The sequence below is a fragment of the Balaenoptera acutorostrata genome, chromosome 12, assembly GCF_949987535.1.
Source record: "Balaenoptera acutorostrata chromosome 12, mBalAcu1.1, whole genome shotgun sequence".
Classification (NCBI taxonomy): Eukaryota; Metazoa; Chordata; class Mammalia; order Artiodactyla; family Balaenopteridae; genus Balaenoptera; species Balaenoptera acutorostrata.
This window is the reverse complement of record NC_080075.1, coordinates 1,168,774-1,183,502: the sequence shown is the minus strand read 5'-3', so window position 1 is coordinate 1,183,502 and position 14,729 is coordinate 1,168,774. Positions and strand designations below refer to the sequence as shown.

The 14,729-nt window shown below is 43.8% G+C and overlaps 1 protein-coding gene across 4 annotated transcripts in view; it reads left to right on the top strand.

Moving 5' to 3' along the window:
- The window catches only part of GCC2 (GRIP and coiled-coil domain containing 2), a 35,702-nt gene extending 30,099 nt beyond the window's left edge, over window positions 1–5,603 (top strand). For 2 of the 4 annotated variants that reach the window (XM_057557913.1, XM_057557914.1), the window contains 3 exons: window positions 741–880; window positions 2,761–3,035; window positions 4,019–5,603. In XM_057557913.1, the coding sequence (XP_057413896.1) occupies window positions 741–880; window positions 2,761–3,035; window positions 4,019–4,022 (419 nt within the window). In that variant the 3' untranslated portion in view covers window positions 4,023–5,603. Of the gene's footprint in view, window positions 1–740; window positions 881–2,760; window positions 3,036–4,018 lie in introns of those variants that run through there. The other 2 variants (XM_007187199.2, XR_009009870.1) reach the window with 2 other exon arrangements.
- The last annotated feature ends 9,126 nt before the right edge of the window (window positions 5,604–14,729 follow it).

Below are 14,729 nucleotides of genomic sequence, written 5' to 3'. Positions count from 1 at the left end.
ATAAATTTCCCTCACCCTTCTAAGAAACTGACAGTTTCCGTTTGTTCCTCTTGATGAAGTGGTCATGCTAAACTTGCCTTATTAACTGTAGTAAAGTTTTGGACTGTTTTCTTCTTACCTATAATGCACACGAACGTTCCTAGTTCAGATGACTCTGTTCGTCATCTCGGAGGCTCCCGGATCTGGAGTGCGGAGGACCAGTCGTGTCCTCAGTCCTAGGCTGTGGTTGGTCCTTGTCACCCAGGAAGAGTTAGTCCTCATACGCTGTGGCCACCGCTCCACGGTCAGACTTGGCTTTGCCATTTTTGCCAGAATTACTTGTCGACTTTGAGCCTCTTCCCTCGTTTATTAGATGTGAGTAATAATACCGCTCCTTCCCTGGTAGAAAATCCTTGTGAGAGACCATGATTTAAGTGATCAGTAACTGCTGGTACTTCCTTCTTTATAAGTAAAGTGACACCCGCTCTCGGGACGTTAACAGATGTAGGAGGATGAAACCAGTAAGTTGGTGCCTGCACGCTGGCCCGACAGCTTCCAGAACGAGCTCGTCGAGCCTGTGTCCAGGCAGGCGGCCCGCTCCACGGCAGAGTCCGTCTTACCTCTGTCACGTGCAGCCTTTTAACTGGGCCATGGGGGACAGAGAGCAGAGCGAAGTGTCAATACTTGGGTATTTTCTTATTTAGAATCTTCTCCTGTGACCCCTCATTTTGGAAATTAATTGTTGGGGCAATTCCTTGCAGAGCCTCCTTCCTGGCATGCTGAATTCACCAAAGAAGAATTGGTTCAAAAGCTCAGTTCCACCACAAAAAGTGCCGACCACTTAAACGGGCTGCTTCGGGAAACAGAAGGCACCAACGCCATCCTCATGGAGCAGATTAAGGTGAGGGCGGGACGCCACCTCCAGGAAGCCCTCCACACATACACACACTCATGCGTCCATCACACCTTGATCCCTTACAATGTTACGTTCCTGAAGTGGAGAAATATTCTTGGCTTTTATATCTTTTATGTAAAGACTATTTTAATTCCTACTTTTTCTAAGAAGCCAGAAAAGATTTAGAGATTAGACAGCTGTTCACAAGTCCTTGTTCCACGTTTGCTTGAGTAAAACTTGAACGGATGTGAGTCCCTAAATTCCAGACATGGACCGTGGAGCACTTCCAATTAGTGGCAAAGTGGCATGGGAGGTTTTCCTGTTTAAAGTTGACTCTGTAAGCGTGTAGGAACCAGGCGATTGAGGATTACGCAGCTGTTTGCACCCGAACTCTCTGTAATACAGTCGTGTTGTTCGTTGACCTCTTCTCACAAGCCAGGCCCTGCGCTTTACATTATGTTATCATATTTAATCCTCATCATCTCTGGGTGAGAACAAGATGATCAGGGTGGAGAAAGTTCAAACTTGTGTCTGTCTGAAAAGCGCCTGCTTCTGCCCTGGACCTGCTTCTCCAAATAGATGGTCCTACCTCAGTGTAGGGCCAGAGGCTGTCCTTGTCAAATTATGTTTTTTTTTTTTTTTTTTTTTTAAAGGATTTTCTTTTTTTTAATTTATTTATTTATTTATTTGTTTTTATTATTTTTGTCTGTATTGGGTCTTCGGTTCGTGCGAGGGCTTTCTCCAGTTGCGGCAAGCGGGGGCCACTCTTCATCGCGGTGCGGGGACCGCTCTTCATCGCGGTGCGCGGGCCTCTCTCCATCGCGGCCCCTCCCGTCGCGGGGCACAGGCTCCAGACGCGCAGGCTCAGCAATTGTGGCTCACGGGCCCAGTTGCTCCGCGGCATGTGGGATCTTCCCAGACCAGGGCTTGAACCCGTGTCCCCTGCATTAGCAGGCAGATTCTCAACCACTGCGCCACCAGGGAAGCCCCAAATTATGTTTTTAATGCTGAGTTAATTCGGTTGTTTGCAGTAAATTGTATATATCATGACATCCCACCTCTAACTATTTTAGTATGCATCTCTATAAAATATATAAAATAACATTTTCCCACATTGTCAAAGCTTTATCACAGCTAAAAAAATCACTAAGTAGCCCAGAACCTGAGTGACTATTCAGTTGTTATGCTTCCACAGACTGACATTGTCCCATGATTTCTTAGACCTTAGTGTCACTTTTTTAAATGACCCTATGTTTGAGGACAGAGTTGGCCAACTTTCATGGACTAACCTGAAATGATAAGATGTAACCATGTATTTTTATTTGTTTCAACCCAGAAATCTTCCTCAAATATTCACCATCCTGCATCTTTTTCACATCGTCCTGTGCCCTCTTTTCTGTTAGTTTCTGATTGATATTCATTGTGATTGTCTCTCTGTCCTAGACTCCACTTTTGTTTGGTCAAGTGCTGTTCGTGTTGTAGCGACTCTGGCTGTGGACACCCTGCCTGCCTGCCGGGCGGGGGCGGGAGTGGGGATGGCAGTGGGTGTGGCCCACAGCCTGTCATCCCGGAGCCCTGAGCCCTGGCCCCCTTCTGCCGAGCGCGGAGGCGGCGCCGACCTGCGTTATCCCCCCGCCCCGGTCCCCGGTCTCGGCCGCGCTTCCCACCGTGCGCGGTGCTCCCTCTGCAGCCGGGCCCCTGGGCCCCGTCTCCCACGGCGCCTGCTTCCCGACTTCCAGGAGCCTCTTGATGTTTCTCATGTGCTCTTTGCTCCCAGCCTGGTCGCTCCTTTGTTGTCATTTTGGGGGCATTTCGGGGGAGAGAAGAAGACCGCGTGCGTCCAGTCTGCTGTGTTAACCCGTCTGCACTCCTTTCTCTGACACCAGCTTCTGAAGAGTGAGATCCGGCGGCTGGAGAGGAACCAGGCGCGAGAGCAGTCGGCCGCCAACCTGGAGTACCTGAAGAACGTGCTGCTGCAGTTCGTCCTCCTGAAGCCGGGGAGCGAGCGGGCGCGGCTGCTGCCCGTCGTGGGCACGATGCTGCAGCTCAGCCCCGAGGAGAAGGCCAGGCTGGCCGCTGCCGCCCAAGGTGCGCGCGCCTGGGGCGCAGACCAGAGCTTTGAAACTCTGTCCGTTGGACGCGCTCTGCCGTGTGTGTCCCCGTGAGTAGGGTTGAAAAGCTGGCTCTAACGTTTCAGGGCAACCGTGGTGTGTTTGCGTCATTTTCACGCAGCGGGCAACGGGGCAGTGTCCAGTTCGATCTTCCAGTTCTTTGAAATTGGATTTGTGATCCTAGCGTTGAATTCTGCCCGCGAACACAGTTTCCTTTTGTGTCGCACTTTTTATCACGTGGTAGACGTCCTCACCCTACCCACCCCCCGGGAGTCGTTCCCCACAGGGCCGTGGGAGAGAAGTGTCCCAGTGGGGCTGCCGGGGCCCAGGACCGTGCGTGGAGCGTACATTCCTACCTGCCTCTCGGACCTTCCGCTAGAAAGCTCTCCTTACACCCGAAGTGCATTGCGGAGAATTTCCAGCGGGGCGAATTCGTTGCTGAGAAGGCCGTTGTGGGCCTGTTACTCCTTCGAAGGCAGAGAGGCAGCGTGTCTCCTTTCTCTGGTTGCTCTTAGAGTCTTCTCTCTCCTTCTCTGGGGCAGTTGCACTTTTCTGTGAACAGGGGAAAACTTCCAGCCTCTGTGTGAGGAAGGACAACAGAAAGCGCCACCCTGGTCCCTACACGAGCAGCGTGCAGGGGGCACTGCTGGGCGGGGAAGGTTGGCGCTCTGCTGGCCGTGCACGTGTTCACACGCCTGCTCCCTGCGTGTCAGGTCCCAGCAGGTTCACAGACTGCGTGTCTTTCCTACTTGACGTATGACTTGTGATACGTCCGCTTTGCTCCCCCAGGAAGTGAGTCACACAGCATTTTTCTGTGCAGCACCAGGACCTCAGCCCCTGGCTGACAAGACTGAGCCTTGCTTCTGTACACGTGCGCTCCCAGCCGGCCACGGCTCCCAGGGCTGCGTGCTGTTGCTCGGGATGCGTTCGGGGACTGTCTGAGACAGGAGGTGCTGCAAGCGTAAGGACAGACAGGTCTGTAGCATGGAAATGCCGTGTGAGAAGATTAACACGTTTGTTTTGCTCCCCACAGGTGAGGAGGAAAATGCTTCCCGTTCCTCCGGCTGGGCGTCCTATCTGCACAGCTGGTCTGGACTTCGATAGACCGAAGGGAAAAGCATTATTTATTAACCAAATAGAATCCATTCGGCAAAAAAGGTTCACGTACATGGCTGTCGTTCTTTTGTCCAGAAGCGTGTGTACGTAAGTCACGTCTCCGTGTGTGTGTCCATACGTGTGTCTGATGGGTTTAACTCCAGCAGGTGGAGTGTGGGAGGGGCTGCAGCCCAGGGACCCTGCCCCTCCCGCTGCCGCCAGACCCAGAGGCCACGAGGCCACCCCACTTCCTCCTCCGGACCCTCAGGCCACCTGTGTCGGGGCCGCACTGTTAATTCTGGAGTTAAACTAGATTTTGGTCCTGTACCAGCTGGGATTTAGGCTTTTAAAATAATGTTTGAAGACCATTTATCACAAGGTCAGACTTGCAGATAGATTGTTATTAGTGACAAATTATGAGAGAAAATTTGTGAGTTAAAGTGTGAAGGAAAATGCTTTATCAGTAACGCTGACGTCTTTATGACAGGAATGTAAAGTGAATGTGCTGCCGTTCGTTACGAGACTAAGTTAAAATGTGATTCATTTCGTTATTTCCTTTCAAATGAGCTGTCCTTTCTTCTCTGAAGTGTATTACCTCAAAACCTGTTCTGGGATCAGATCAGAAGCCCTGGTCGCCACGTTCCCGTGGGGGGGGGGGCCCTGGGGCCCTGCCCAGGCTCCTGCTGTGCTTCAGCTGCTTCCACGCCAGGAGTCTGGCAGGACCCGGGCCGCGTCCCCAGATGACCATTCACCGGGGCGCTGGCTTGCGGCTCCGCGTGCTCCCGCCCCCAGCGGACAGGTCGCTGCGCGCTGCATGGGGCCCTGGGAGATCGCACAGCCCCCGAGAGCAGCTCTAGGTGCAGGTCACCTGCCTGGGCGCCTCTGAATATTCCATGGAGCCCATCAAGCACGTGTCCTTAAATCATAAACGTGAGAATGCTAGTTGCAGAGTTTCTTTGTGAAAAAGTCGCCTCACAGTATGCTCTGGGAAGCTCTCTCAGCTTCCAGCTCATACTCCGATCTTCAGTCTCAGCTGGTGAACTGACTTTGTACTTTGGTGACTGGGAACTTTGGTTTCCAATTTAATTTAACTGAAATTTGCTGCTGACATGTTGAGTTTGTTCTTTAAACAAAAATCTCAATGTCTGTCTTTCCTCCTGTTTTAGAAGAACAGACCTACTAGTGAATGTATTAATGAAATGCATCTATTTCAGAGCTGACTTTAAAAGTTTAAGTTTAGTTTTTTCCTTTATAAGCTGTGAATATGAGTATGCCAGCAGTATGCGCTATAACTGTCACAGTATTTAAATAAATTTCACTGTCTCTGCAAGTCCAGGCCTCTTTGAAATCTATAACAACTTGTTTTGAAATATAGTCTCTACCTATGGACATAATAACAAAAGTGGCTTTTTGCAAGATAAAAAAATTTATTACTTTGATTACAAAAGGGGTATCCTTCCCTGGTTTCAGCAATGAGAGGAAATGTCATGATTAATATTTCTATTAAACGTGTTGCATTGTTATGCCTGCTAATCTTCTATTAGCCGAGGTCTCCTGGGCACTTTGAGTTGCTTTATGAAATGAATCTTGGGTTCCTTCTCTGCTGTCTTTACCAGTCGGGACCTCAGACCCTGGGTGCTTGGAGGAACGCAGGTCGCCCTTTGGGTCGGTGGTGCCTGCCGCATCTGACACCCACCTTCCGGCTGAAACTCGGGCCACCTTGGCCTTTCCGTGGGCACCTCTCAAGTTCCGGCCTCGGTGGTGTGAGGGTTTCTTGTGCAGCGAGCTCTGCTTATGCTCCAAACAGCGTAAGTGGAGAATTACATTCCTTTAGGCAGAAGCGGAGTACTCACTAGCGGCGCCGGGTCCTTTACCCCACGTTAGCCAATAATGAATCCAAGAGTTCCCACGAAGATACAGCAACGTTGCTGTTTGGTAAACAGAGCACACAGAAATGCTCACGTGTGACTAAATAGGAACGTGGTGGTGGCACTTGGTGCAAGACTGTTGTGTTTTGATTTGGTGTCTGAAAATCAGCTGTGGCTTCGGCATAAGCCCAGGAGGACAACCTGCTACAACTTTGCGGTGTCTTTGGGCTGATTTTCACCCGTGAGTGTTAAAAAGCATTTGGTTGTTTACGTATTTGGTTATATAGAGGAGGGAAATGTTTTTCTCCTGCATTCAAAATGTGATTACATGGGAAAAGAATCAAGTTCTGACATTCAAGTTGTTACTGTTTTAAAAAATAGAAAGGCGCCTGTGAGTCGAATGCTGAATATGGTGAGGAAACGTGATTTCAGGTTCAGTAATGCAGGTGACCACCTGGTTTCCTTGGAGGATGGGCCCACTCCCACCCACCTCTCCAGAGTCTGCCCTCCCCCCTCCTCTCTGAGGACGGTCACCGCCCCTTCCCCACACACACCATACAGATGCAGGGAGGCCCAGCCATAGTCACCTGGACCAGGTGCAGGGCCCTACCTAAGCCAAACCACCTAGATTCTCTCAGGGTGAGGACTTGGGACCGAGAGTCAAGTCAGCATGTCTGTGCACCCAGAATTGAGACGTGTAAATGCAGGGGCTCCGGATGCCCAGAAGGAACGGGGAAAGCCCACCAAAGCCTAGCGCCAAGAAGACTAAGCTGACGTGCAGAGATCACAGAAACCTGGGCCAAGAGTTCTAGGGCCTTCAATTAACAATATGGAATGAGCTCGTGATATTAAAGTTCAAACAGAAAAAAAAAAATTGAACAAAAAGAAGCAGACATTCTAATCTAGGAAGCTCAGAACTTAATAGTCTCTGGTCTCTGAAAATAAAAGAAGTAGAAATTTTCAAAGAAATATTGCAAGAAAGCTTTGTGCAACTAAAAGACAAGTTCAAAATAAAGGGCTGATCAAAGATCCAGCAGAGACAGTCCCGACTTCCGACGGGTCGACTTAAGATTTTTTGACTTTTTGATGGTGTGAAAGCGATACCTATTCAGTAGAAACCGTACTTGGAATTTTGAATTTGGCTCTTTTCCCCCAGGCTGGCGATACGTGGTCCGGCCCCTGCCGTGCTGCTGGGTAGTGGAGCCGTGGCTCCGAGTCACCCCGCGACCAGAGGGTGAACAGTCGGTACTCTGACAACCATTCTGCTTTCACTTTCAGTAGAGAATTCAACAAGTTACATGAGATAGTAAACACTCTGTTATAAAACAGGCTTCGTGTTAGATGATTTTGCCCAACTGCAGTCTATCGTAAGTGTTCTGAGCACGTTTAAGGTGGGCTGGGCTACGACGCTTGTGGGGTCAGGTGTACTAAACGCGTTTTCCACTTTCAGTGGGTTTAGTGCAACATAACCCCATGGTAAGTGGAGGAAGATCTGTACATGAATGAAACAGGAATATCGATGTAAATTATTAGGAGAAAAAGGGGCTCCTAAAAGGTTTCCAAAGAGAAAAAAAACAAGTCACATACGCAGGACACAGGAGGGAAAGGGGAGCTGCATGAGACCTCTCGACAGCAGCACTACACACCTCAAGGCACTGGAGAAATTCCTTCAAAATTGTGAGGAAACATGATTTCCAGCCTGGAATTCTGTAAACACAAGCTCTCAGTTAAATGGAAAGAGAAAGACATTTTCAGATCCTTAAGAACTGAAAAAAAAAAAAAATTACTTCCCATGTCCTTTCTAAGGAACCTTTGAGAGAACCTGCTCCAGAGGGAGAAGAACACGTAAAACAGCAGCCGCTGAGCAGAGACTCGACACGGGAGAGCACTGAGCCGGGTCCCCGGTTGCTGGCTGGGCAGCAGCCAAGAGGCTGAGGACGAATAAACAAGGTTCCAAAGGCGGGTTTTCCTAGGGAAAAAAAAGTGGAGCTAATAGATTATTTGATGTAGCTAATGTGCAAACTTTTATTGAAAGATGTTGGAACTAATAAGGACCTATCGTATAGCGCAGGGAACTCTTACTCAATACTCTGTAATGGCCTGTATGGGAAAAGAATCTAAAAAAGAGTAGATATATGTGTATGTATAACTGAGTCACTTTGCTGTACAGCAGAAACTAACGCAACATTGTAAATCGACTATACTCCAATTAAAAAAAAAATAAAGTTTTACTGAAAAAAAAAAAGATGTTGGAAATGGAAGCGTGAACACTGACAACGTATTTGATATTAAGGAAATATTTTTAGCTTTTTTAGTTTTGATAATGTTTATGTTTAAAAAGAATTCTTTTAAAAACATGCTGAAATATTTATTGAAGTCACATTTGATCTAAATTAATATGGGAGGAGGGAAAAGTGGGTGAGAGTGTAAATGAAAGAGGATCAACAATAAATTCATGGTTTTCTCATGACAAACATGTTCATTTTATGCATTCTTTTCCCACACACCTGAAGCACACAGTTTTCTCTTTTTTACATAACTTGTACATTGTGTTTTTTAAAAATATTGAGATATAATTTACCTACCATAAAACTCACTGTGTAGAGTGTACAGCTGAACGGCTTCAGTGTAGTCACAGGATTGTGAAACCATCCCCAATTTTCATCATTCCAGAAAGAAACTCCCTACCCATTGTTAGCCTGTCCCCCAGTAACCCATCCCACCCTTGGCAACCACTAATCTGCCTTCTGTCTGTAGATTTGCTGATTTGTATAATTCCTGTTACATTGCAACTAACTCATTCCTTATTTTCCAATAAAAGTAATAATCTCATGAGATTAAATGAAATGGTGCAGTCAGAGGCTGACTCAACACATTATCTGGGACATAGGACACATACAATAAGTGTGGAACATAGGACACATACAATAAATGTGGGACATAGGACACATACAATAAATGTGGGACATAGGACACAATAAATGTGGGACATAGGACACATACAATAAATGTGGGACATAGGACACATACAATAAGTGTGGGACATAGGACACATACAATAAATGTGGGACATAGGACACATACAATAAATGTGGGACATAGGACACATACAATAAGTGTGGGACATAGGACACATACAATAAGTGTGGGACATAGGACACATACAATAAGTGTGGGACATAGGACACATACAATAAATGTGGGACATAGGACACATACAATAAATGTGGGACATAGGACACATACAATAAGTGTGGGACATAGGACACATACAATAAATGTGGGACATAGGACACATACAATAAATGTTAGATGTTTTTATTTTCCACTTTCCATGTATAATTACAAACTAGTTTCAGCACTCTGTTGTCACTGTCATTACCAAGAAGATTAACATTAATGTTATCCAGTGAAACCATTGTTTGTGGCTACAAATCTTTTCTGAGGGATGTACTAAATTCTAAATGCAAAAATTAAATATTTTTAAAATTAATATCAATGACATTTAGGTCATTTCTGTTACTGCTTTCCTAATTAGCAAAAGCAATTTAAAATGTAGTTTATCCAAGATATTGCGATTTCTGCTAGCTGTGTTTCTTGTATCTTTTTTGGTAACTTAGAAGAAAGCAGGTGTTTGGGTTTTGTTTGGCTTTTGATCAACTTTAAATGTTATGCTGTTTCTTATGTTGCTGGCTAAGATACAGGGTACGCTTTCCTGGGGGGGGCCCTTGAGAACTGGCCATGCCTTCTTGCTCCTTTTCTTACCCCAGTAGATTACCAGAAGGCCACACTCCCTGGAGAACACTTCTGTTTCGACTTCAGTCTTTACTCTTAGTAACTTCCCCGAGGAAGTGGATCTGTGCGTGAAGCCTGGTCTGCCTGGCCTCAGAGTATCTACATTATCCCGTGATGTATTTCCCAGTTGCTTTGTCTGAGCATAGGTATAAATGTGACTCACTGCACGGGGTGGGAGGGGTAGTGGTGCATTAAGTCTAGTGGCGCAAAGATGGAAGAAAACCGAAGACACCACAGACTTTCAGTGAAAGGGATTCTTCTTAAAATTAAGAAAATTTATAAACATGAAAAACAATTAGTAAACAGACCTTGTGCCCATACTGTACCAGGTTCTAAAAAGAGCCACCCTTTGCTAAGAGCACTGCTTGTTATTCACAATTTATTTCTTTCCATACCTTGTTTGTATACAAAAGCATGATTTTTATTACTTCTCTTATAACCAAAGTAGAGGCTAGAATTCAGACCTGTTCTGAGCAATGTAACAGATAGTTTATATTATTTATTTTAGTGCAGTTTAAGATTATAAGATACCGTTCCCAAAGAGTGAAATACCATTCTTCACAAAGTGTGGATCTGTAGTGTCTGTAGAACAATGTATCCGTATACCTCTTACACTAAGCATAATTAGGAACTCTCTACATTTTATGGTAAGAGTGATCTCATTGTAAGCTGAAAATTCATGTTAACCACTGGACGTTGTCCAATGTTTAATTCTTATGATTCATTCTGAGTTTCTGACTGAGATCACTCTCTCTGGCCTTGTGCGTTTCTCCTGGGACCCATAAAATATGCAGCTAACTTAATTTCATGACTGCACTATTTCTGCTTCCTTTCCTGGAAAAGGAGGAATCATTCAGATCAGCTTTCAAACTGCCTTATATATGACGACTTTGAAATATTTTAGAATGAACTCCTTTGTTCTAGAACTTCTGTGTCTAATACAGTAGCCACTATTCATATGTGGATATTGAAAGACTGAAATGTAGTTATTCCAGACTGAGATATACTGTAAGTATAAAATACACATGAGATTTCAAAGGCATACGAAAAATAACTTGGTTCTTTGAGAAAAGTAGTAAAATAGACACAACTCTGGCAGGATTGACCAAGAGAAGCAGAGAGATGACACAACTTTATTAATAAACAGGGGACACATAATAGATAAAGTAGAATTTTAAAAGATATGAGAATAATATAAATAACTTAAGAATTGTGAAACTTTAGAGATGAAATAAAACAATTTCTTTAAAATTTAAATTTACTCTGTATTACTCTGTGCGATGATTGTGTAGATTTTAAAAGCTTGAATAACCCTATAACTACAATAGAAATTGAAATGGTGTTTAAAATCTTCTCAAGAAGAAAACACAAAGTCCAAGTGGATTTGCAGGCATGTCCCACCAAATTTTCAAGTAACAATTGACCCAATTTCATACAGATTTATTCAGACAATAAAAAGGAGATATTCTCCAACTTACTCTATAAGGCCAGCATAAACCCTGATACCACAGATAAGATATAATTGGAAAGGAACATTGCAAGCCATTTCATAGTGAATATAGCTACAAAAATTCTAAACAAAATGTGATTAACAAATTGAATCCAACTGTGTATAAAAGAAGATAATACCTCATGACTAAGTTGGGTGGATCCTCAGTATGCAAGGGTGTTTTCATATTAGAAAATACATAAATATGTCTTATTACATTTACAGATGCAAAGAGAAAAGGCATTTGATCAAATTCAACATACACTGATATAAATTCTTAGTGAATTAAAAATAGGAGGAAAGAGTATCAATGAAAAATGAAGAGCAAATGTCATCCTAACTGGACACTGTTAGAATCATTCATTTTAAAATAAGGAAAAATAACGTGGCACTCACTAGGATTACTTCTACTTAACGTGGCACTGACAGCCCTGGATAGTGCAGTAAAATAAGAGAAATTCCAGACATATGATCTGGAAAAGAAGTAAAACATTATTTTCAGCTGATAAGATGGCTTACATTAAAAACAAAATCTACAGATAAATTATTAGAAAACTTAGGAGGGTTTGGCAAGTTGGCTGGTTATAAGATTAATATATGTAAAAGGTCAGTTTTGTTTTTATTGTACTGTTAGCAAACAACTGAAATACAGAGAAGACACCATTGTAAATCAGAGAATACCAAATACCTAGGAATAAATACAACAAAAGATATGGAACACCCCTAGACAGAAAGTCACAAAACTTATTAGAATATATTTTTAAAGACTGAAATAAATGGAGAAATGCATCATATTCATGAGTAGAAAGACTCAATATCATAAAGATGTCAGTTCTTCCCTAATCATAAATTCAGAGCAATTTCAAGCAAAATGTAATAGGATTTTTTTTTTTTTTCTTTCGGCTGCGTGGTACACGGGATCTTAGTTCCCCAACCAGGGATTGAACCCGTGCCCCCTGCAGTGGGAGCTCAGAGTCTCAACCAGGAATTAGTTAGACTGGACCGCCAGGGAATTTCCTGCAATAAGATTTTTTACGGGACTTGATAAAATGATAGCAAACTGTATGTATTAAGAGGAACAGGCAACAGCCAGGGCACTTCTGAAAAACAAAACCAAGGACACGGGACTGGCCCCATCAAATATTGCAATCATACAAAACCACGGTAACTAAGGCAGTACATGGATACAGTGTGGGTACAAGACACACTGACCAATGGACTAGAATAGTGAGCCAGGCCAGACCCACATGTATGTGCAACTCTGCTATTTCACACAACACACAAAATCAACTCAGAAGGTGGTCCATACACACAATAGAATATTATTCAGCCTTAAAAAGGTAGGAAATTCCGGGGACTTCCCTGGTGGTCCAGTGGTTAAGACTCCACACTTCCAACGCAGGGGGCATGGGTTTGATCCCTGGTCGGGGAGCTAGGATCCTACATCCATGCAGCACAGCCAAAAAATTTTTTTTTACTTTTAAAAATTAAAAAAAGAATGCAATTTTGACACAGGCTACAACATGGGTGAACCTTGAGGACATTGTGGTGAGTGCAATAAGCCAGACACACAAGGAAAAATCCTATATGATCCCACTCATATGAGCTCCCTAGGGTCATCAGATTCACAGAGACAGAGAGTAGGGTGGTGGGGGCCAGGGGCGGCGGGGCGGGAGTCGTTGTTTGATGGAGACGGAGTTTCCATGGGGGAAGATGAAAAGAGTTGGGAGACGGACGCTGCAGAGGCTGCACAACAGTGAGAATGTACTTGACACGTGTGAACTGTACACTTGAAAATGGCTGAGATGGTAAACCTTCTGTTAAGTGTATTTTATCACAACTAAAATTTAAAAACAACCCTAGATTGATTAAGGATTAAATGTCAACAACAGAACTTTACAACTCTTAGAATATAGAGAGGAATACCTTTTAAAACTTGGGGTTTCAAGAGAAGATTTCTTGAAAAAGATGCCTGAGACATTAACTATTAAAGAAAAAACTGATAAATTGGATTGTAGTAAGGTTGGTTTTTTTTGTTTGTTTCTCAGAAACACTTTAAAGAAAGTAAAAAGACAATTATAAACTGGGAGAAGATAGTCACAATAAACATAACTGATAAAAGCACAATATCATGAACAAAAAGATCTCTTTCAAATCAATAAGAAAAGCACACACACTCACACACACACACACACACACACACACAACCAAAACTTAGGCAAAAGATGAGCAGAGTCATCATAAAAGATGAATCACATACTGCCCACAAATACATGAGGAAATAGACAATTTCATTATTGACTGGGGAATTTTTTTTTATAAAGGATTTTTTTTTAATTTATTTTTGGCTGTGTTGGGTCTTTGTTGCTGCACGCGGGCTTTCTCTAGTTGCGGCGAGCGGGGGCTTCTCATTGCGGTGGCTTCTCTTGTTGCAGAGCACAGGCTCTAGGCACACGGGCTTCAGTAGTTGTGGTGCACGGGCTCATTAGTTGTGGCTCGCGGGCTCTAGAGCATAGGCTCAGTAGTTGTGGCGCACGGGCTTAGTAGTTGTGGCTTGTGGGCTCTAGAGCGCAGGCTCAGTAGTTGTGGCGCACGGGCTTAGTTGCTCTGCAGCATGTGGGATCTTCCTGAACCAGGGCTCGAACCCGTGTCCCCTGCATTGGCAGGCGGGTTCTTAACCACTGCGCCAGCAGGGAAGTGCCTGATTGGGGAATTGAAATACCATTTTACCCCCATTTTATTGGCAAAAGGAAAAAGTGACACCAAGTGTCAGGGAGGATGTTTGCCTTTGAGATCAGTAGTTTGGAGCAAACACTTAAAAAGTGGCTTGGCCTTATCTTCTACTCACTCCAAGATAAATATTTAAGAGAGATTCCAGCATATATACAACAGTAAACAGAATGTTCGTAGGAGAACACTTCACAATCACAAAAACCTAGAATAACCTCAGAGCCCAGCAACAGTGGAATTAATTGTGATATATTCACACAGTGGTCAAACAAATTAACTACAGCAACATGGAACAATATCAATGAATCTTAGCAACATAATATTAACTGATAAAAAATAAGTTCTAATAGATTTTATATAGTGTATTCTCTGTATAAAGTTAAACCAAACTAAAATTTTAGTTGCTTGTTTGCAGATATGTGAGTGTATGTTCAAGAATTTATATAGATTCAATAAAACTATATAAAAAGAAAAGGAGATGGTAAACAAGGAATTCAGGATGAGAGCTTCCTTGGATGGAGCGAGGGAAGAGGATGGCTCCAGTGGGTAACCAAGTATTTATGTAAATTATTATGAAGGACCTAGCTTTTCTTTAAGTGTTTTCATGGGTTCTTACTACATTATTAAAAATAATCAACTATGTAACAAAACGATGAACTGAAAGTGAGCCATTAATGGACCAAGGATGAAAGTGTGTCAGGAACTAAGTGTTACGATCAACCAGTTCCATGTCCCTAAAGTTTAAAACTTGAAAAATACAAACAGTG